The sequence below is a fragment of the Musca domestica genome, unplaced genomic scaffold (genome assembly GCF_030504385.1).
Source record: "Musca domestica strain aabys unplaced genomic scaffold, Musca_domestica.polishedcontigs.V.1.1 1, whole genome shotgun sequence".
NCBI classification, from domain to species: Eukaryota; Metazoa; Arthropoda; class Insecta; order Diptera; family Muscidae; genus Musca; species Musca domestica.
The window spans coordinates 39674431-39696243 of record NW_026712114.1 but is presented as its reverse complement, the minus strand read 5'-3'; the positions used below and the strand labels follow the sequence as shown (position 1 = coordinate 39696243).

Genomic DNA, 21813 nt, shown 5'->3' with positions numbered 1-21813 from the left:
AAATAAACTCATATTCAACGAATTTGGATGCGGGACAATTTGTCTTCTTGTTGCATTTAGTTCGTATTCTCATATTGAAAGGCATAATTTTGATTTGCACACAATTTTTTGTCAACACGAAATTAACGAACCGAACAATGAAATAAAACAAATCTGCCACAAAAAATTATTAAACAATTTTGTACAATTTTTTAACATTTCGTTCTGGTTGATTTATGATTTGATTTTGTTTTTAGTTTAAATCTATTTAACTTGTCAAATACAAACAAAAAACTTAAAAATTCAAACAAAATTAATTATTCAACTCTACATAGATATTTACATTAATCATGCAATTACAGCCAATAGTAAAATAGACATTGAATACATCGAAAAGGAAATGTACAAATATATGCATATGTATGTATGTGTGGGTATGTAAATATGCTGGTGGCTATTCGGAAGAATACTGGATTGAGGAGGGAGATGTTCTAACTTTGTTTGTTTGTTTGTTTTTTTACAATTTCACTATTTAATAACTTTCAGTGTGTATTAAACAATAAACTTACATTGGAATTGTGTGGTCACTGTGTACAGTTGTTCAATTAAATATTTATTTTAAAAATAATTCGTTTTGTTTTTTTTTCTTTTATATTATTTAAAATAATTTTTTTGGTATTTGGTTTTTCTTCATTTGTGGAATTTGCATTGAATTTGATTCAATGACTTTGTTTGTCTGGCTGTCCCTCTGTATGTTTCTGTGCCTTTATGTATATGAAAGAGACAGTGTGTAAATGTGTGTGTGTGTCAATGGGCGCATGTATTGGTGTGTGTTTTTGTGTCTGTGGCATATGGTGGAAGGATACTTTGTGTGGTTTTGATGTGGTGTCATAAGTTTTTGGGGGTAAATTTACCGGATCACAAGTGTCGTCGTAACCTCCATTGACATGGGATTCTCTGTTAAAGCCACTGATTCGGTTACAGCACTTCGCATGCCGCTGCCAATATTATTATTGGAATTACCGAGGCCCAACAAACCACCGGTCAGGCGTCCATCCCCACCACCAGCCCCAGTTCCGGCTGTTCCACCAACGCCCACACTACTCAATAGCTTTAGATCACCCTTTGATATGTCGGCATTCTTTCGTTTCCGTCGCGATTGTCCGCCTCCTGTTGTATGACCATTAAGAGCAATATTAGTGTTTTCTTTATAACGGCATAATAATTCTTGAAATTCTTTACGGAAATTATCGTTCAGCCATCCATACAGCAGGGGATTCGAGCACGCCGAACTCATGCCAATCATGTGACAGAAGGCATATGCCACCAGCATGCTGTTGGTCACCGCTCCCCGCTTCATGTCGGCGTATAAATTGAAAAAGTTTAGCGGCAGCCACGACACCCCAAAGATCACAGCTATGCTAATGAGCAGGCAATTGGTGCGTTTCATGCGTCGCCCTCGCTCAGTCTTGCGTTGGGACGACGCCTGTACTGCGACCACGGTTATGCGACTTTTTAATTTGTTGTAAATGCCGAAATAGGCAGCCGACACTATCAGTATGGGCACCAAGTATTGGACACAGAGCGAGAACATGGAGTAGTAGAAACGGCCATGATTCAGCGGCCAATCTTCTATGCAAAACGAGACTCCATGTATGCCGAGTTCCTGCAGAACGGGTGGAATGTCAGCATGAATTAGACGTTTATAAATAAACATGGGAGATGCCAGCAGCAAGGCAAGCAGCCAGATGCCTGCCAATATGGACACTGCTCCCACAAACTGTAAACTGTCACGTGTTGGATAGACAATAACCTAGAAAAGGCAAAAAAAAAGAAAAAAGATACAAGAATGAAGAAACAGTGACAATTTTCAGTCATAACTTTTCTAGTTGACGCATATAATAATGATGTTGTTATAAATAAATTTACTTTAATTAAAACGCATTCATTTTCAAGAGCACAGCAGGCGAAGATTAGGGAGGACAGAAGGGAAAAAGGCACGTGAAAACTTGTTAAATTAAAAATATGAAAGTTGGCCTATTTAAAATATTAAGTAGAAGGCAAAAAAAAAACTGTCTTGGCCCATGGACGTAACGCCATGATGGGGTATATATTTAAACGTAAGGACGCTTCCTTAGGCCAAGGAAATTTATCTTGTTATGACACGTACAATAAGTGGTGAGGGATTTAGTTTGTTAATTATTTTGGTTTGTCCATAGTAAATAAAAATATTTATAAAGTCCTGTACTTTCCTTAAGTATTTTGGTACATATTAAATTAAACACATTTTTAATTAAAATTAACGAGTTTAAAAATCACACAGATTCAAGATAATTTTTGCCATAAATATTTATTTCTATTTAAAAACAAGTAAGCAAAGACTATAGTCGTGCGGGGCCGACCATGTGATACCCTACAACACTACAATATCTTAGTAGCCCCCTAATGTCCAAATCCATTTTGGAAGATTTCGCTTTTGAAATTATGTCACCAGGGACATTTTCCCACTATTTACGCACTTCGTCGTGCTTATAGTTGTGTGGTCCACTTTAAAGCTAAATATAATCCAATGGTCGTTAAAAATGCTAGAATTCTTCGCTGTCCTTAAATCTCTTCTCAGGCGTGTCGATTGCCTTCAATTGTGTGATCGGAAAAACATTTATGTTTTTCATTAATTTGAACCCCTAACTTTTTTGCGATCATCTCCAAAATCAAGAAGCTTCTCCGTACCTCTAAATTTAGACTCATCTATATGATTTGCTTGTCTACGGTATTTGGCTATATTCGTCAACGAAATCAACATAAAAAAGCCTGAAGTTCGCCTTTTGTGTATTTCGGATATCGTCTGTAAGTAATGTTGGTATTTTTACACACAAAAGTAGTGGTCCATTCCACCCGCTGTCCTAAACTCTAACTTCATGCGAGATTTCGTGTCCTCTGGTCTCTATTTGTGACCTTTATAACTGCTGCAAAATCAGGACAATTTTTAGTTGTTGGTCCATTTTAACCCCTAATGTATTGCGGACATCTTTGAAAACAATAGGCCTAACCTTCTGAGCCCAACCCTACCCTTTAGGATCGGACGATATTTGCAATCCTTATATAATAAATCCAACCTGTGTTGTAAGGTGAAAAAACATTTAAAAATATTATAAGTATTAAAATGCATGCGATAAGTTATAAAATGCATGCGATAAAAAATATGAAAAAATGTCACAAATAACTACAAAATCTATATTAACATCATTATTGGCATATTTATTTGTGATTTTTTTTAAATTTTATACTTTTAGGTCAAGAGGGCATTCTGAATTGACAAAATTTGTCAAAAGCGGTCAAGCCATTCTTGAGATATAACATTCTAACTAACGTCCCCTTCCTTTGTCAATACACATTGTATATATTTCGCTACATATATCCGATATATTTTCAATCGGCATCTACGTAACGGTCAGAATTGACCTGTTCGTCTATTTGCGATTTCGCCGGGATTATTGGAAAATTTGACTTTTATTTAACACAAATGTTGTGGCCTATTTCACCCACTAAATATTACCCATCAAAATTGGAAGGCTTCTGCCCAGCCCTAAGCTCTAGCCCCATGCTAACTTCCACTTTGATTGGTCTATAACTGCGACCTGTAGAGCAGCTGCAAAATCAGGAATTCTTTCAGTATTTGGTCCTTTTCAACCCCTAAATATAATGGGATCATCTCCAAAAGAAATAGGGTTATATTCTCCATTATAAATTTCGTGCAGATCGGGCCATAATTGCGACCTGTAGAGTGATTACAAATTAACATGGACAGACGGACAGACGGACGGACGGACATATCAAATATCTAGATCGACTCAGCTCGGCGAGATAGGAAGATCCATATATACTTTCCTATGTGGGAAACCAATATTTCGAGGTGTTATATAATTTTTGGCCCAATCAAACTTATAATACCCCCAACACATAGTGTTGTAGGGTATAAAAATGTAATAGGGAGTTATACCCATTACCAACTTAAAATGCCAAATTTGAAACCATTTGGTACAGTTACATTTTAGATCCATACAAAATGTGGACCTGTGTAGGTAATTTTCTATCAGAGAATACAGGGTGAGATAAAAAAAAACCGCAAAAAAGTTAAACGCCATAAATTTTGTTGAATAAAAGCAACATATAACGAAAATAGCATCAAATTTTAGAATAAGTTTGATTTGTTCGAATTGGTACGAATTTTGTCCTTCAAACGGCCAATGAAACCGTCACACCCTGCCCGAATGTTGATCTGCGATATTTTGGCCCGTTCCCGGCGATACGCTTTCTTGAGGTGATCGACACTTTGGTATTTTTTAGTGCCAACCTTGCTTTCCAAAAATACTCAAGACACAATAGTCCAACAGATTGATATCCGGAGATTTTTGTGGCCATTGTGCATTTATTCTGATTCCACGGTCGATTAATACGAGCGGAGAGCGACCATCGGCTGTTATGGCGGCCCACACTATCACCATGGCCGGCGCTTGAGTTCTGGTGGCCAACCGAAGATGCACATTTTCATTTTGTTTGTTTTCAAACTGCTGGACAACTAATGTTTTCTCATTGGAGAAAACCAAATTCGGCAGTTCACCACTTTCGTCCAAGTGAAGCCACTCTTTAGCTCTTTTGAGTTTATTTTCTTTCTGTTGCGGTGTAAGTTCTTCCACTTTTTGGAGTTTCAATGGTTTTAACCCGAGCTCATTTTTTTATATTTGCCGAATGGAATATTGCGATATGTTCAGGTCACGAGCCATTTTTCGGCCACTGCGACGCAGGTTTCGATCAAGTCGCTTCTTTACTTTTCGAACCATTTCAGTTGATGTTGCTTTTTTCTTCCGTACGAGACATAAAAGATTCATTCACATTTAAATGCTAGAGTGCTCTAACGATAGCCACTTGTGGTTTTCAGTCAAATATAAAGAAGTCACACAATCGCGCTTCAATTCCAACACGAATAACTTTTTTTTTCAAGAAAATACTCACCAAAATGTTTTTGTACGCTTGTTAACAATGTAATGAGCTGTCACTGGAATAATTTTAACAGCTGTCAGACGAGTGCCTTAGAAATGACAGCAGTCTGAAGTTGTTTGCAGTTTTCTTATCTCACTCTGTATATAGCCCTAACCATACACAAAGGACCTTAAGTTCAACGTTTTGGCTATTTCCTGGGTAGTGGTCAGAGTTTTCAATTGACTTGGCCCTTATTTCGCGTCTCGACTCGACCACATTTTCCAATCGATTTGGCTAAAAACGTGTAGTTGGCCTACTTTGGGAACAAATAAATATCTTACGAAAATTAACTAACGGAAAATTTTAGTATATGTACATATTTTTGTATAGTCCCCACGGTAAAGAATCCGTTAAAAATTGTATCAAAAGTTTTCTGTCACAGGCTGTAGTACCCGTTACGAACTACAAATACGGAATTCGAAACAATTCCGGTGAATAATGTCGCTGAAATCATGAAAATACTGAGTATAGGGAGGTTCCGTTATGTGGGGGCTATACGAAGACGTGGACCTGCATAAGCAATTTATTGTCACAGGCCATAGTACCTTCAAATACAAAGTTTGAAACAATTTCTGTGAATAATGTCGCTGAAAAGCAAGATAATGAATATAGGGAGGTACCGTTATATGGATGCTAAACGAAGACGTGGACCTGCATAGGCAATTTTCTGTCACAGGATTGTGGTACACGTTACGAACTATAAAGACCTGGGCATGCAAACACAATTTTCTGCCATAGACTGTAATACCGATTAGGAACTACAAATACGAAATTTTAAACAATGCCGGTGAACAATGTCGCTAAAAGCATCAAAATAACGAATATGGGGAGGTACCGTTATATTATTTTCAACAACAAAAGACAGCCGAAAGACACATCCGCCTAATATTGTTTCAACCTACTCGACATAGAATTTGATGCTGATCAAGAATATATATACTTTGTGGGGTCCAAAATGTATATTTCGAGGTGGCCTAAACGGTTGACAAACTTAGTATACCCTCCATACTATGGTGAAGGGTACAAAAATCTATATCGTAGCAATAGATATGTGGGGACAGAAAGTCAATATATGTCGTATTTGCTTCCGGGATAAATTCGTTTGAATGTGCACAATAACCGTCAAATCGGATGAAGATGTATATGGGAGCTATATTCAAAGCGATATCGGTAAAATTTGGCAGACGCATTTCTAAGCTGTAATTAATATATTTGCCCAAATATCCATGTTATGGAGTGCATATTACGGCTGTGGAGGACAAAAATAACAAATCGGATAAACAATATATTAGGGAGCTTTATCTGAACCCATTTCCACCAATATGACATTCTTGTCTCTAGGCTCGATTTGGTTGTATGTGCCAAATTTCATCCCATTTAAACTAATACTAAATATTTGGTGCACACTAAGAAGTAAATCGGACGAAATATATATGGGAGCCATATCCAAATTTATTGATTCAATAGATTTCGTCCTTGGGCCAAACCACTGATTTGTGCAAAATTGCATCTCAATCGGATAATTTATTTTATCCGATCTGTACTTTGTTTACCAAAATACATGGACTGACGGGCGGACATTTATAAATCGACTCAAAATCTGTTTCTATGAAGATCATCAAAAGAAACTATGTGTCTATCTCCCTTCCTTCTCTATAAATATAATGTGAAATTGTTGATGAGCCAAATGTCAAAGTTAAAGAAAATTATTTCTTCCTATTATTTGGAATTTGACAAAGCCAGCGAAGCAGCAATTCCTAATAATAATTCAGCCTCGAGGCTACATATGTATGTGCGCATTTGTTTTCCAGCAACTTTTCGTTAAGCTCTTTAAGGCACACGAGCTGTTGGTACACGCATAATGACTTGTTTTACGATTAAAAATACGCATGTAATGTTTCCACTTAAAATTCAATATTTTGTGTTTTTTTTTTTTCTCTCTCTCCCATATTTTTTGTAATGTCACAATAGAAAGATTACATAAAGAGGGATTTCCATTTAACAGAAATGTCGAATACATATTGACATTTCAGAATTATTTTGAACAAATTTACAAACTCATAAAAACAATGCCTAACCTCGTGCTTAGCGCCAAATGTTCTAAATGGCCTGTGTCTTTGTTATTGTTGTTGCCGAGCATCCAACTGTTTGGATACAATTACATATTAAAATTGTTCTTGTTATGTTTTTGACATATTCATAACTAGACACGAAAAGTTATGAAAGGAGGGCACACTTGTTTGTGGGCGCTTTTTTGTTGAAGATAAGGAAAGTTTTTAATTTTTTGCCAGACAACAAAAAATATTAAATATTAACATTCATTAATTCAAATCGTCATACAAAGGGATAGTGTATAACTGTCTAGGGATTTAGGCTTGTGTTGTAAACCACCCAGCATTTAAGTTATTTACGAACAGCTGCATGCTAATAGATAAGATAGTAGCAAAGTTACATGGGTTCAATGACACGCCGTAATAGCTATAATTTTTTTTGAACTGAGAGTGTGTAAGTCGGTATGTGTTGAGTTCAACAACTGAAGAAATGTAGGCTGCAGGACTTTTTTTTATTAAAAAATGCGTGTAAGCATAAAACACTGTCAGCAGCCATTTCGAAATCATCAAAGGGGATAAACGAAATAGTCAAAAAATAAAAGCAAAATAAACAAGTAAAAAATCAGAACTTTTTATACGCTCCACCTTAGGATAAAGGAAACATTTTTATATAAAAGTATCTGCATTCAAGCGTGTTTCACTTTAAACTACATATACCAGTAAGACCGTATGGATAATGCAGTTAAACTTATCAAAAAAACATAAAGTGAATGAGGCCGTTATATGGGGCCATACCAAAAGGGGAACCTCTACGGACAATTTAATACATCAAGGATTGTCATCTATCACATTTGAAATGATTTTATGTGCATAAATGTGACTAGGACTATCAAAATACCGGATATTGGTGGGTATCATTATATGTGCGCTATAGGAAAACGTGAAAATAAATCCGTGGAAAAATGTGGCAAAAATCATGAAAATATCGAATATCGGCAAAACGAGGAATTATACATACAATGTTTCACCACACGAGCTAGAACCCATTATGACCTACAAATACTAATTTTTGGACAAATCCGTGAAAAAAATGTGGCAAAAATCATCAAAATACCGAATATCGGGAGGTAGCGTTTATGGGGGATATACGAAGACGTGGACCTGCACAGACAATTTCCTCTTATAGACTGGTTTATCCATTTCGAACTTCAAATACCAAATTTGAAAGAATTCCGGGGAATAATATCGCTAAAAATACCGAATATCGGGAGGTGCTATTATATGGGGGCTATACCAAAACGTGCACCTATACCCACAATGTTTCGCCACACGAGCTAGAACCCATTATGAACTGCAAATACCAATTTCTGGGCAAATCCGTTAAAAATGTGGCAAAAATCATCAAAACACTGGATATCGGGAGGTACCGTTATATAGGGGCTATACCAAAACGTGGACCTACATGGCCAATTTTCAATACCAAAAGCCCTGCACACATAATGTACATTTGTGTAAAATGTTATTAACCTACTTCAATTCTTTAAAAATAGATGTATATTTCGATATACATACTTGTCGATTTTGGAGTGGAGATCAGCTAGAAGTATTGCGGTTTGGTGCGGTTTTTGGGCTGGTGGCATCATTGGACAATTTTTCTTCAAAAATGCTGCAAATCGCAACGTAACTGTTAGTGGTGGGCGCCACCGTGATATGATATCCGCCTTTTTCTGAACAAACTGCAAGAGCTTGACTTGCATAATTTTATTTCACCTTCAGGACCGCTTAATTGGCAAATTTTATTAAATATTTCATGTATTTTTATATCCTCCACCATACATAGTATGGAGGGTATATTAAGTTCGTCATTCCGTTTGTAACTCATCGAAATAATCATTGTAGACCCAACAAAGTATATATATTTTTGATCAGCGTAAAACTCTAAGACGATTTAGCCATGTCCGTCCGTCTGTCCGTCTGTTGTAATCACGCTACAGTCTAAACGAATTAATATAGGAAGCTAAAATTTTGCACAGATCTCTCTTTTGGCTGCAGGCAGGTCAAGTTCGAAGATGGGCTATATCGGTCCACGATATCGTATAGCCCCCATATAACGGTACCCTCTGATATTCGGTATTTTGAAAATGTTAGCCACATTTTTCAATGGAATTGTCTAAAAATTCACACAAGTAGTTCCTTGTGAATACTTTACCCCCTGAGAGAGAATTGTCTATATAGGTCCACGATATCGTATATCCCCCATATAACTGTACCCCCGATATTCGGTGTTTTGATGATGTTAGCCACATTTGTCAACGGAAATTGTACACAAGGGGTTGTTTGTGAGCACTTTACCCCCCAACAGAGAATTCTTTATATAGGTTAGCACCCATATAACGGTAACCCGATATTCGGTATTTTGATGATTTGGCCACATTTTCAAATCGTATTGTCTGAAAATCTACACAAGGAGTTCTCTGTGAGCACTTTACCCCCTGAAAGGGAATTGTCTATATAGGTCCGTAATATCGTATATCCCCCATATAACGATACCCCCCGATATTCAGTACTTTGATGATTTTAGCCACTTTTTCCAATGGAATTATCTGAAAGTCCACACAAGGAGTTCCTTGTGAGTACTTTACACCCAGACATAGATTTGTCTTAATAGGTCCACAATATCATATATACCCCCATATATCGACACCTTCCTATATTAGATATTGTAAAGATTTAAAATAAAATTTAATGGATTTTATTTTTTTGAAAATTTTCTAATTCGTTCCAAATGGTGGAAGGTATTCAAAGTTCTGCCCGGCCTAAGTTACTGCTTTTTTACTTTTTTTTTTTTTTTTGTAAATGTGGTTTTTTTGTTTCTTTCGAAAAATTTTCCTATAGCTGTTTAAAAATAAAAAAAAGAAAAATTAAAAGCTGAGCATAAACTTGAAGTTATGTTAATCATTTTATGTTATAAGATATGACGCAAATATTGTCATCATTATCAAAAATTCCTACCACAAAGGAAAGGTATTCCTACCATCTGAGATGCAAATAAGAAGGAAATCTGTGGCCCTATTATATTAATACATTTATATATATATTAATATATCTGACCAAGAATTTCAGTATCGGAATTGCAACAAAAAATGATGCTGTTTCCTTTCAATTGCCCAGAAACTAGGTCAAACGAATCGCATTTATTATCCTATCTTACCGTCGGTATACATAATAAAAGTATCTCTATTTATATTGAATTTCTAACAAACAGAATACAACTTTAATGCAAATTCCAACCATAAAATACAACGCACGCAACAGATATTGTTGTAATTTGTTCAAATCCAATAGATAAATGTTCTTATATTTGTTTCTCGTGTCATGTCTTAAAACCATATGGCCTTTGACAAATTATATTCGTTAAGTTATTTGTCGGCTCAAAGACTGTGGCAACATCATCAGACGATACCAAGAATTTGATGAGTGAAGCATAGCAGCAGAAAGTCAACATACTCGTAAATTTAAATTTACTTTGGCTTCTTATGCTCGAATACGTTATTACACATATACACGCACACACACACATACATACACGCATGTATTTGCCATATGTTGTATTCGTGTCACCAAGCAACATATGTTGATGAAAACTCCACAGTGGTTAAATTTTTCAAAGAAATTAAGATGCAAAGGTAATAAGTTAATGAATGTTAGATGGAAGAGTTAAATTAGAATTTTGCAGTTAACTACCAAGAAAAGTAGTCATTATGATTGAATGGGAACATATACGTTAGGAGAGCTCGCATTTTTAGAATGTTTATTACGGATTTGTAATGTTTCATCTATCGATACAAGGTCTCAATAAGGTTTCTTTTTAACAGAAGACAAGATATTCCGAAGGATTGCAGAAGAAGAGGACCTCCGGAAAAATTCCAGGTTGTGTAGATGACCTTCAGAGATATTCATGGTATATAAGACCGTTGAAGTATATATAAGACCTTCAGATGAATTTACAAGTATTATAAAAGAATGGTGTATTTCTTTAGAAAGAAGGCACAAGGTCTTCTTTACACGGAAGACTTTCTAGATCACCTTCTATCTTTATCAAACCAAAAGATCTCAAAATTATAGAAGAGCAGGAGATATTCTTTCTACAGGGTAAAACGAAAAAACTGCAACCAATATCAGACTGCAGTCATTTCTAAGCCACAGCAACATCAGCAGAAATGGTTCGAAAAGTAAAGAAGCGACTTGATCGAAACCCGGGTCACAGTGGACGAAAGAGGTCTTTTAGCTGTAGAAGATCAGGAGGTCTTTTAGCTGTAGAATTTCAGGAGGTCTCCTAGCTGTAGAAGAGCAGTAAGGCTTCTGACTGTAGCTGACCAGCAGGTCTTCTGACTGTAGAAGACAAGTAGGTCTTCTGGCTGTGGAAGACCAGTAGACCTTCTAGAGTTAGAAGAATAGTAGGCCTTCCAGAGCCAGAAGACTATCTGCAGAAGACCAGTAAGTCTTCTGGCTGCTGAAGACCAATAGGTCTTCTGGCTACTGAAGACCAGGAGGTCTTCTGGCTGTTAAAGACCAGTTGACTTTGTAGAGTTAGAAGACTAGTAGGTCTTCTGGCTCTTAAAGACCAGGAGGTCTTCTAGCTGTTGAAGACTAGTAGGTCTTCTGACACTAGAAGACCCGTAGGACTTTTGGCTATTGAAGACCAGTAGGTCTTCTGGCTATTGAAGACCAGTAGGTCTTCTGGCTATTGAAGACCAGTAGATCTTCTGGCTCTTGACGACCAATAAGTCTTCTGGCTTTGAAATCTGGCATTCTGGTTTTGGAATTCCGGATCATTCTAGACAGAGAAAACTCTCTAGAGGCCTTCTATTCGTAGAACACCTTCTGAATATCTTCAATACGAAAGATATCTTCTGGAAGTCTTCTATATAAGACCTTCTGTATGTTTTCTCGGAGGTCTTCTACACATCTAATATTTTCTGCAGGTCTTATACGCATATAAGACGTATACGTGCGGCATGAATTCGGTATTAATTGCTTCAATTATTTTTCTCAAAGAAAATTGTTTGTTAGTATTTTACTACAACTGATTTTCAATAGAAAACAAAATATAATTAAACTTTACCTCCGTTTTTTAAGAATCAATGTACTCTATATAGGTTATTTTTAAACTTTCTGTTTAAATAAATAACAATATTCTCAATCCATATCCTTTTGAACTTTTCTCCCAGTTTATTAATTTCATGTACCATCATAGCAAACAAATTCATTAATTAAACACAAAGTATTTAACACTCCTTTTTTTTGGGTATTATTAAGGATAATATCCTTAACTCATTTTCGTGTTGTTTTATTTTATTTATTTTTTTTTTTTGCTCGCCGTTGTCCAATCATTATCTCTGGTCAAGGGAGTGAATTACAGAATTATCTTTTGGGGATTATTTACTCACCTGGTATCTGTCGAAGGCTATCGCCGTTATTGATATTGTCGATACAAATATACTCAGCGCCTGGAGCATGGCAATCATTTTGCACAGAATTGCACAGGAACCGAATGGCCAATATTTTGATAAAATTTCCATTAAAGTTAAAGGCATCGTAACCAAGCACAGCAATAAATCTAGAAAAGAAAAACAGAAAACAAATATAAACATGACAAAATTAGATGTATGATGTTTATTAAAAACATACAACAATGCCACCACCACCACCACCGCCCCTGACAACTAATACAGGTTAGACTGGGAGTTAAATATAGATAAATTGTGATTTATGTACTTCATTTAATCGCAATTCGTGGTGGCAGCACAGTGGAGTATAGGAGTAAATTTTGATTTTTTTTATTAAATATAAGGAAATCGTTATGAGTATTTGAAGTTTATGCAGGTATTTAAACGAGGTGTTTATAAACCAAATTAAAACAAGTAAAAAATATTAAGTTCGGTCGGGTCGAACTTTTAATATCCTCTACCATTGGGTAAATAAAACATTTATATATAAAAGTATCTGAATTCAACCGTGTTCCACTTTAAACTACAAATACCAGAAAGACCGTTTGGATAATGTTGTTACACTTTTCAAAAAAAAAAAAAAAAAAAACCGGCTGAGGCTGTCTTCAATTTTTTTAAATAACAAATTAGAAACAATTTCGTTGGTAAATGTGACTAGAATTATCAAAATAACGAATATCTGTGGGTACCGTTGCATATGCGCTATAGGAAAACCTGGAAATATTAAATATTCTTCCACCGGAGCTAGAACCCATTATGAACTACAAATACAAATCTTTAAACAAATCAATGGAAAAATGTGGCAAATACCATCAAAATACTGAAGATCCGGAGGGTACCAATATGTGGGACTTGACGAAAACGTGGACCGAAACATGCTATGGAGGGAGCTGGAACCCATTACGAACTACAAATACCAATTTTTGAACAAATCCGTGGAAATATGTGCAAAACATTATCAAACTGGCGAATATCTGGAGATACCGTTATATGGCGGATATATCTCATTTTCAATACCAATCATCCTAGACACAATACAAATTGGGCTGCATCGTGATTTCAACAGACGGACATCGTTAAATAGACTTAGAATTATATGCTGATCATGAATAGCATCCCTAAATATATAACATCCTTAAATATTCGTCGTAGACCCCATTAAGCATACAGGGTGAGATAAAAAATTGCGACCAATTTCAGACTGCTGTCATTTCTAAGTCACTCGTCCGACAGCTGTAAAAATTATTCCAGTGACAGCTCATTATATTGTTTACAAGCGTAAAAAGCACTTTGGTGAGAATTTTCCAGAAAAAAGTTATTCGTGGTGGAATTCAAGCGTGATTTCTTTATATTTGGCTGGAAAATCAGCATAAATGGTTCCAAAAGTAAAGAAGCAACTTGATCGAAACCCGCTTCGAAGTGGTCGAAAAATGGCTCGTGAGCTGAACTTATCGCAATATTTCATTCGACAAATATTGATAAAGTTAAAGTTAAAAAGCAGTAAGTTCGGTCGTGCCGAATTTTCAATACCGTTCAACATTTGGAAAGAATTTGGAAATTTTCCAAAAATAAATCCGTTAAAAACTCTGTTGAAATCTTAAAAACATATTGGAGTCTATATGACGTGGTTTGTCATAAGCCATTACCATATTCAAATTCGAAACTTGAAAAAAAAAAAACGGTGAATAATGCAGCTAAAATCATCAAAATACCGTATATAGGGAGGTACCGTTATATCGGAGCTATGCTAAGACCTGGATCTCCATAGCAAATTTCCTGTTACATGCTGTTGCATCCATTACGAATTTGAAATACGACATCTCAAACAATTTCTTTGTGTATTGTACTTAAAATCGTCAAAACAACGAATATAGGGAGGTACTGATATATGGGGCCTATACGAAGACCTGGCCCTGTATATACAATTTTCTGTCACAGACTGTAGATCCCATTACGAACTCTAAATACGTAATTTGAAACTACTTCGGTGAATAATGACGCTAAAATCATCCAAATACCGAATATTGGGAGGTACTGTTATATGGGGGCTATACAAAGACGTGGCTCTGCACAGACATTTTCTGTCATAGGCTGTAGTAACCACTACGAACTTCAAATACCAAATTTGAAACAATTCCGGTGAATAATGTCGCTAAAATGATCAAAATACCGAATATCGGGGGTGCCGTTATATGGAGGGTATATGAAAACGTGGACCTACATGGCCCAGTTACGAACTTAACCTTGCTACTGGAAAAATAAACATATGTGCCAAATTTTAGCCTTCTATCTCAATTCGTTCGAAAGATTGCGTGATTACAACAGACAGACAGACGGACATCGCTAAATCGACTTAGAATTTTACGCTGATCAAGAATATATATACTTTGTTAGGTCTGACATGAGTATTTCGAGGAGTTACAAACGGAATGACAAAGTTAATATACCCTCCATAATATGGTGGAGGCTATAAAAAGTGCAAGAACTTACACCACAACAGAAATAACCAATGGTCGCTCTCCGCTCGTATTAATCGTCCGTGGCCTCAGAATAAATTTGGAATATTATCGCGAAAATATTCTGGAGGGTGTATTAAAGTCTTGGGCACTCAAATATTTTGGCCGCCGATCTGTGACATTCCAACAGGACTCAGCACTAGCGCCACCCAAGAATGGTTAGAAAATGAGGTTCCCCGCTTCATACCAATCCGTTGGACTATTGTGTCTGGAGTATTTTGGAAAGCAAGGTTGGCACTAAAAATACAAAAGTGTCGATCACCTCAAGCAAGCGCTACGCCGGGAATGGGCCAAAATAGCTCAGAGCAACATTCGGGCAGCGTGTGAAGGATTCATTGCCAGTGTAAAGGCCATAACTCGTGCCAAAGGTGACCAATTCAAACAAATCTAAACTTGATCTAAAATTTTATGTTATTTCCCACATTTTTTGCTTTCATTCAATAAAATTTGAAAAAAAAAAAAAAAATAAAAATTATGGTGTTTGACTTTGTTGCAGGTTTTTTATCTCACCCTGTATATAAAAGTGTAGAAAAATAACTGAAACGGCTGAAGCTAGAAGTCTTAGTGCGCAGGGGTGTGATAAGACTGGAAAATCCTACTTTGTATTGGACAAACGAAATGAGCTGAAATTTGGAATAAGGGTCACTGAGGGAGTGCAGGATAGATGCACCAAAAGGATTTTGAAAATTCCAACTTATGGTTGGGTAAAATTCTAAAATGGTACTATATTCTAAAATAATACCATTTGGTATTATGTGAACGAATAGAGCTTTGGTATGAGAATTATGGTTTAAGGGATAGAGACAAAATTCTAATACTTGATATTTAGATTACTGATGGTATCTGTGTTTGATGTTTGGAGGTGATTTAAAAATGGTACTAAATTTGGTAATGGATAAGTCTAGAATTCTCAAATTTGATAATACAAGATGACTTTTCCATTCAAAACACACAGACGGGCACACATTGTTTGAACGACTCAGTTCTTCGAGACAATAATTGGTCTGTTCCAGAACCTGTAAGAATCTACTATTTTTGCATTTTTTTTTCGATATCATAAAGGGAAAATCGGTTATCATAGAAAAACACTTATATATTGTTGCAGTTCAGGAACAAACCAAATGTTGACATAAATTAATAAGAGGGAGGTCTATGACAATTATTTCGATGCTTTACCAACTTATAATCCATATTGGGTTAGGTTGACATTCATGCAAAATCCACAATTTTATGCTGATCAAGTATACACACATATATTTAATGAGGCATAACTACAAGGAGGTTCCTATTCTTGCAAAATTTCACTATGCTCATCCCATTTCCATGAAAATTATTAAAATAATTTCGAACTTATATTATCTTACCTCTAATTTGTCAAATTTTGCTTTGTATTAAGTTTCTAATTAGCAATTAATTGGAAAACTTTTAAAACATGTTATTATTTGATATACTTATTCGATGGTGGCCATGGTTATCTCCTCATTGTTTCATTGCCACGAAATGACAAAAATAATGAACATTGTCGCAAGTTGCTGAGCTGAGCTGAGCGGTCAGGGCGAATTGCATGTTACTGTCAATGGAAGCTGGAATTAATGATGAACCATTCATTTGTCCGACATGACAAACAACCAAATCAGCAACGAGCGCATCACATTTCAATGGTGAAATTAGAATACCAAGAAATGGACTGTGCTGTTGTGGGAAATAAACTGTTAAAGAGAATAATTTACCAATGATTTTCTTTGCCCACTATGTGGTTTAGGAGGAATCACCATCATTAGGGCAAGTATGCTAAACTATGTTGGCGATATTTTTCAACAGAATGTGTTTTACACATTTAACATTTTCCCCATTAATGACTTTGATAGATATTTCAATACGTGTCATTTAACACATTCGGGATCGAAATGGCATTTAAACTCAGTTTAATAGAAAATATTCATTTGTATTAAAAAATAATTATTATAAAGAGATATAAAGATAGAGTCTAGTAATTTCAAATATACAAGTTGTTTCTTTTATTGAAAGAAAAATGAAGGAGAGTGGCCAAAAATAAATGTAAGATCAAGGATTTTTTCCAATATAGAGTTCAAAAAAATTTGTGCCCGAAAAACTGTTAAAAAAATAAAATTTGTATAAAAATTGGGTAAAGCAAGAAAACAGTCAGTCAGAATTATTAATATTTGGATTATATTGTATATCTCATTAACTGAAAAAATTCACTAATACAGGGTGAGATAAAAAAGTGTAACAAAGTCAAACGCAATTTAATTGAATGAAGGCAAAAAATATCGGAAATAACATAAAATTTTAGGATAAGTTTAGATTTGTTTGTTTGGCACAAACTATGGCCAATGAAACCGTCAAACGCTGCCCGAATGTTGATCTGCGGTATTTTGCCCCATTCCCGGCGAAGCGCTTGCTTGATGTGATCGACACTTAGGTATTTTTTAGCGCCAACCTTGCCTTCCAAAATACTCCAGACACAATAGCCCAAAGGGTTGGTATCCGGAGATTTTGGTGGCCATTGTGCGCTGGAAATTAAGCGAGGAACCTCCTTTTGTAACCATTCATGGTTGGCGCGTGCTGAGTGCGCTGCTGCTGAGTCCTGTTGAAATGTCCAAGGTATGCGGCCAAAATGTTAGCGTGCCCATGGCTTTAAAACACCCTTCAGAATATTTTCGTGATAATATTTGACATTTATTCTAATACCACGGTCGATTAATACGAGCGGAGAGCGACCACCGGCTCGCTTGAGTTTAGGTGGCCAACCGAAGATGCACATTTTCAGCTGACCTCTTTGGCAAGTAAACACGATCATTTTTTTTTGTTTTCAAACTGCTGGACAACGAATGTTTTCTCATCGGAGAAAATCAAATTCGGCAGTTCACCACTATCGGTCAAACGAAGCAACTCTTTAGCTCTTTTGAGTCGATTTCCTTTCTGTTGTGGTGTAAGTTCTTGCTCTTTGTACGAGTGGATTAGAAATGACATCAGTCTGAATTTGGTTGCAGTTCTTTCATCTCACCCTGTATATGGGAGTCAAACCCAAACCTCAACCGATTTCAATATAATTTAGCAATTTTTTTTTTTTTTGCACCAAATTTTGTCAATCATGCCGAATTTAATTGGAATCGGACATACGTATCGTGTTTGGTGCATCAAATAAACGAATTCGGTCAAAAATATAAATGGGAGCTACATCCAAATCTGAACCGATTTTAGTATAATTTAGCAAATTTATTTTCTGATTAAATCCCGTCACTCCAAATTTTATTAAAAAAGAACATACATATCGTGTTTGGTACATCAAATACATGATATTGGCCGATAATGTATATGGGTGCTATATCCAAATCCGAACCGATTTCAATATAATTTGGTAAATTTATTTTTGTTCCAAATTCCGTTACGCTTACCAAATCTAAAGATTTTATCTGTAACTAATCAAGAGATATGTGCATATAAAATCTAATTTTTTGGAAGGTATCTCAGTTTCTGGTGCTATACCTCCAGTTCGAAGTGGAATTTCAAAAATGTATATAGCCTATGTTACTTTCAGGTGATGTAGTAGTATACCAGTAATTTTTCAGGAAAATCTGTGAAGCGGTTTTCGAGTCCATAAATTACAAACAAACTTTTTTGAAACTGCTGTCATAGATAATTGTCGTTAATTCAGTCGTTCACTTTTTAGAGAATCACACTGAACTTCTAGGATTAAGGTTCACTTGATAAACTACCGATATATTTTTTTTTAAGAATTTCCAACTATACTCAGAGTAAATTTGTTAAAAATATTTTTATACATTTCAAGAGCCTCCATATTTTTTACAAGTTAGCTGCTTCTGATAATCTACTAACATCTGTACAGAGAATGAATATGCTATACATCATCTCTCGATAAAAGTAAATACTGTTTATGTCCGTCAAGATAAATTTAAATTTAATTAGCAAAGACACAAACCAAGGTGATTTTTTCTCCGGTTCACAAAGGGTTAATAAAGAGAGAGAGAGAGAGAGAGAAAGAGAGAGAGAGTAGTAAACCAGAGAAAATTAAAGGTAAACTAAATTATATTAGTTTTCATCAAATTTCATAATTTTCCCTACAAATTTCAAATGAAATCGCTAAATAAAAACCTAATTCAAATTTACGTTGAAAAACTTTGAAACCCTTAACTCTACATTTAAACTGAGAATAAAATATTTAAAAATGAAGCGGTGTCGAGGCTGGGCACAAATGAAAGGTCTCGAGGAGTACTTTCCGAATCTGTGGACCTTATAGTCAAAAAGAATTTCAGACTTAGGAATTTTTTGCATTTTCTGAAGAATTATCGCTCAATTTTATGGAAATTGAAGATAGAAGCGTCCACAGAACAGAAACTAAAAATGAAGCGGTGTCGAGGCTGGGCACAAATGAAAGGTCTCGAGGAGTACTTTCCGAATCTGTGGACCTTATAGTCAAAAGAATTTCAGACTTAGGAATTTTTTGCATTTTCTGAAGAATTATCGCTCAATTTTATGGAAATTGAAGATAGAAGCGTCCACAGAACAGAAACTAAAAATGAAGCGGTGTCGAGGCTGGGCACAAATGAAAGGTCTCGAGGAGTACTTTCCGAATCTGTGGACCTTATAGTCAAAAGAATTTCAGACTTAGGAATTTTTTTGCATTTTCTGAAGAATTATCGCTCAATTTTATGGAAATTGAAGATAGAAGCGTCCACAGAACAGAAACTAAAAATGAAGCGGTGTCGAGGCTGGGCACAAATGAAAGGTCTCGAGGAGTACTTTCCGAATCTGTGGACCTTATAGTCGAAAAGAATTTCAGACTTAGGCATTTTTTGCATTTTCTGAAGAATTATCGCTCAATTTTATGGAAATTCCTAAGTCTGAAATTCTTTTCGACTATAAGGTCCACAGATTCGGAAAGTACTCCTCGAGACCTTTCATTTGTGCCCAGCCTCGACACCGCTTCATTTTTAGTTTCAGTTCTGTGGACGCTTTTATCTGCAATTTCCATAAAATTGAGCGATAATTCTTCAGAAAATGCAAAAAATTCCTAAGTCTTAAATTCTTTTTGACTATAAGGTCCACAGATTCGGAAAGTACTCCTCGAGACCTTTCATTTGCGCCCAGCCTCGACACCGCTTCATTTTTAGTTTCTGTTCTGTGGACGCTTTTATCTGCAATTTCCATAAAATTGAGCGATAATTCTTCAGAAAATGCAAAAAATTCCTAATTCTGAAATTCTTTTTGACTATAAGGTCCACAGATTCGGAAAGTACTCCTCGAGACCTTTCATTTGTGCCCAGCCTCGACACCGCTTCATTTTTAGTTTCTGTTCTGTGGACGCAATTTCCATAAAATTGAGCGATAATTCTTCAGAAAATGCAAAAAATGCCTATGTCTGAAATTCTTTTCGACTATAAGGTCCACAGATTCGGAAAGTACTCCTCGAGACCTTTCATTTGTGCCCAGCCTCGACACCGCTTCATTTTTAGTTTCTGTTCTGTGGACGCTTCTATCTTCAATTTCCATAAAATTGAGCGATAATTCTTCAGAAAATGCAAAAATTCCTAATTCTGAAATTTTTTTTGACTATAAGGTCCACAGATTCGGAAAGTACTCCTCGAGACCTTTCATTTGTGCCCAGCCTCGACACCGCTTCATTTTTAGTTTCTGTTCTGTGGACGCTTTTATCTGCAATTTCCATAAAATTGAGCGATAATTCTTCAGAAAATGCAAAAAATGCCTAAGTCTGAAATTCTTTTCGACTATAAGGTCCACAGATTCGGAAAGTACTCCTCGAGACCTTTCATTTGTGCCCAGCCTCGACACCGCTTCATTTTTACTTTCTGTTCTGTGGACGCTTTTATCTGCAATTTCCATAAAATTGAGCGATAATTTTTCAGAAAATGCAAAAAATTCCTAATTCTGAAATTCTTTTTGACTATAAGGTCCACAGATTCGGAAAGTACTCCTCGAGACCTTTCATTTGTGCCCAGCCTCGACACCGCTTCATTTTAGTTTCTGTTCTGTGGACGCTTCTATCTTCAATTTCCATAAAATTGAGCGATAATTCTTCAGAAAATGCAAAAAATTCCGAAGTCTGAAATTCTTTTTGACTATAAGGTCCACTGATTCGGAAAGTACTCCTCGAGACCTTTCATTTGTGCCCAGCCTCGACACCGCTTCATTTTTAGTTTCTGTTCTGTGGACGTTTTTATCTGCAATTTCCATAAAATTGAGCGATAATTCTTCAGAAAATGCAAAAAATTCCTAATTCTGAAATTCTTTTAGACTATAAGGTCCACAGATTCGGAAAGTACTCCTCGAGACCTTTCATTTGTGCCCAGCCTCGACACCGCTTCATTTTTAAATATTTTATTCTCAGTTTAAATGTAGAGTTAAGGGTTTCAAAGTTTTTCAACGTAAATTTTAATTAGGTTTTTAATTAGCGATTTCATTTGAAATTTGTAGGGAAAATTTTGAAATTTGATGAAAACTAATATAATTTAGTTTACCTTTAATTTTCTCTGGTTTACTACTCTCTCTCTCTTTCTCTCTCTCTCTCTCTCTCTCTCTTTATTAACCCTTTGTGAACCGGAGAAAAAATCACCTTGGTTTGTGTCTTTGCTAATTAAATTTAAATTTATCTTGACGGACATATACTGTTTTTATTTCTTCTTCCTCATTTCATGCGCCATTACCACAGTTTCA

General features: G+C 35.8%; 1 protein-coding gene across 2 annotated transcripts in view; it reads right to left on the bottom strand.

Annotated features, from left to right (window-relative positions):
- Positions 1 to 611: 611 nt before the first annotated feature.
- Positions 612 to 21813, bottom strand: part of LOC101899006 (neuropeptide F receptor) — a 70963-nt gene continuing 49761 nt past the window's right edge. For both annotated transcript variants that reach the window (XM_005182221.4, XM_011293682.3), the window contains exons 4-5: positions 12521 to 12690; positions 612 to 1792 (exon numbers count right to left, since the gene is read on the bottom strand). In XM_005182221.4, coding sequence (XP_005182278.1) covers positions 890 to 1792; positions 12521 to 12690 — 1073 coding nt within the window. In that variant the 3' untranslated portion in view covers positions 612 to 889. The remainder of the gene's footprint in view (positions 1793 to 12520; positions 12691 to 21813) is intronic.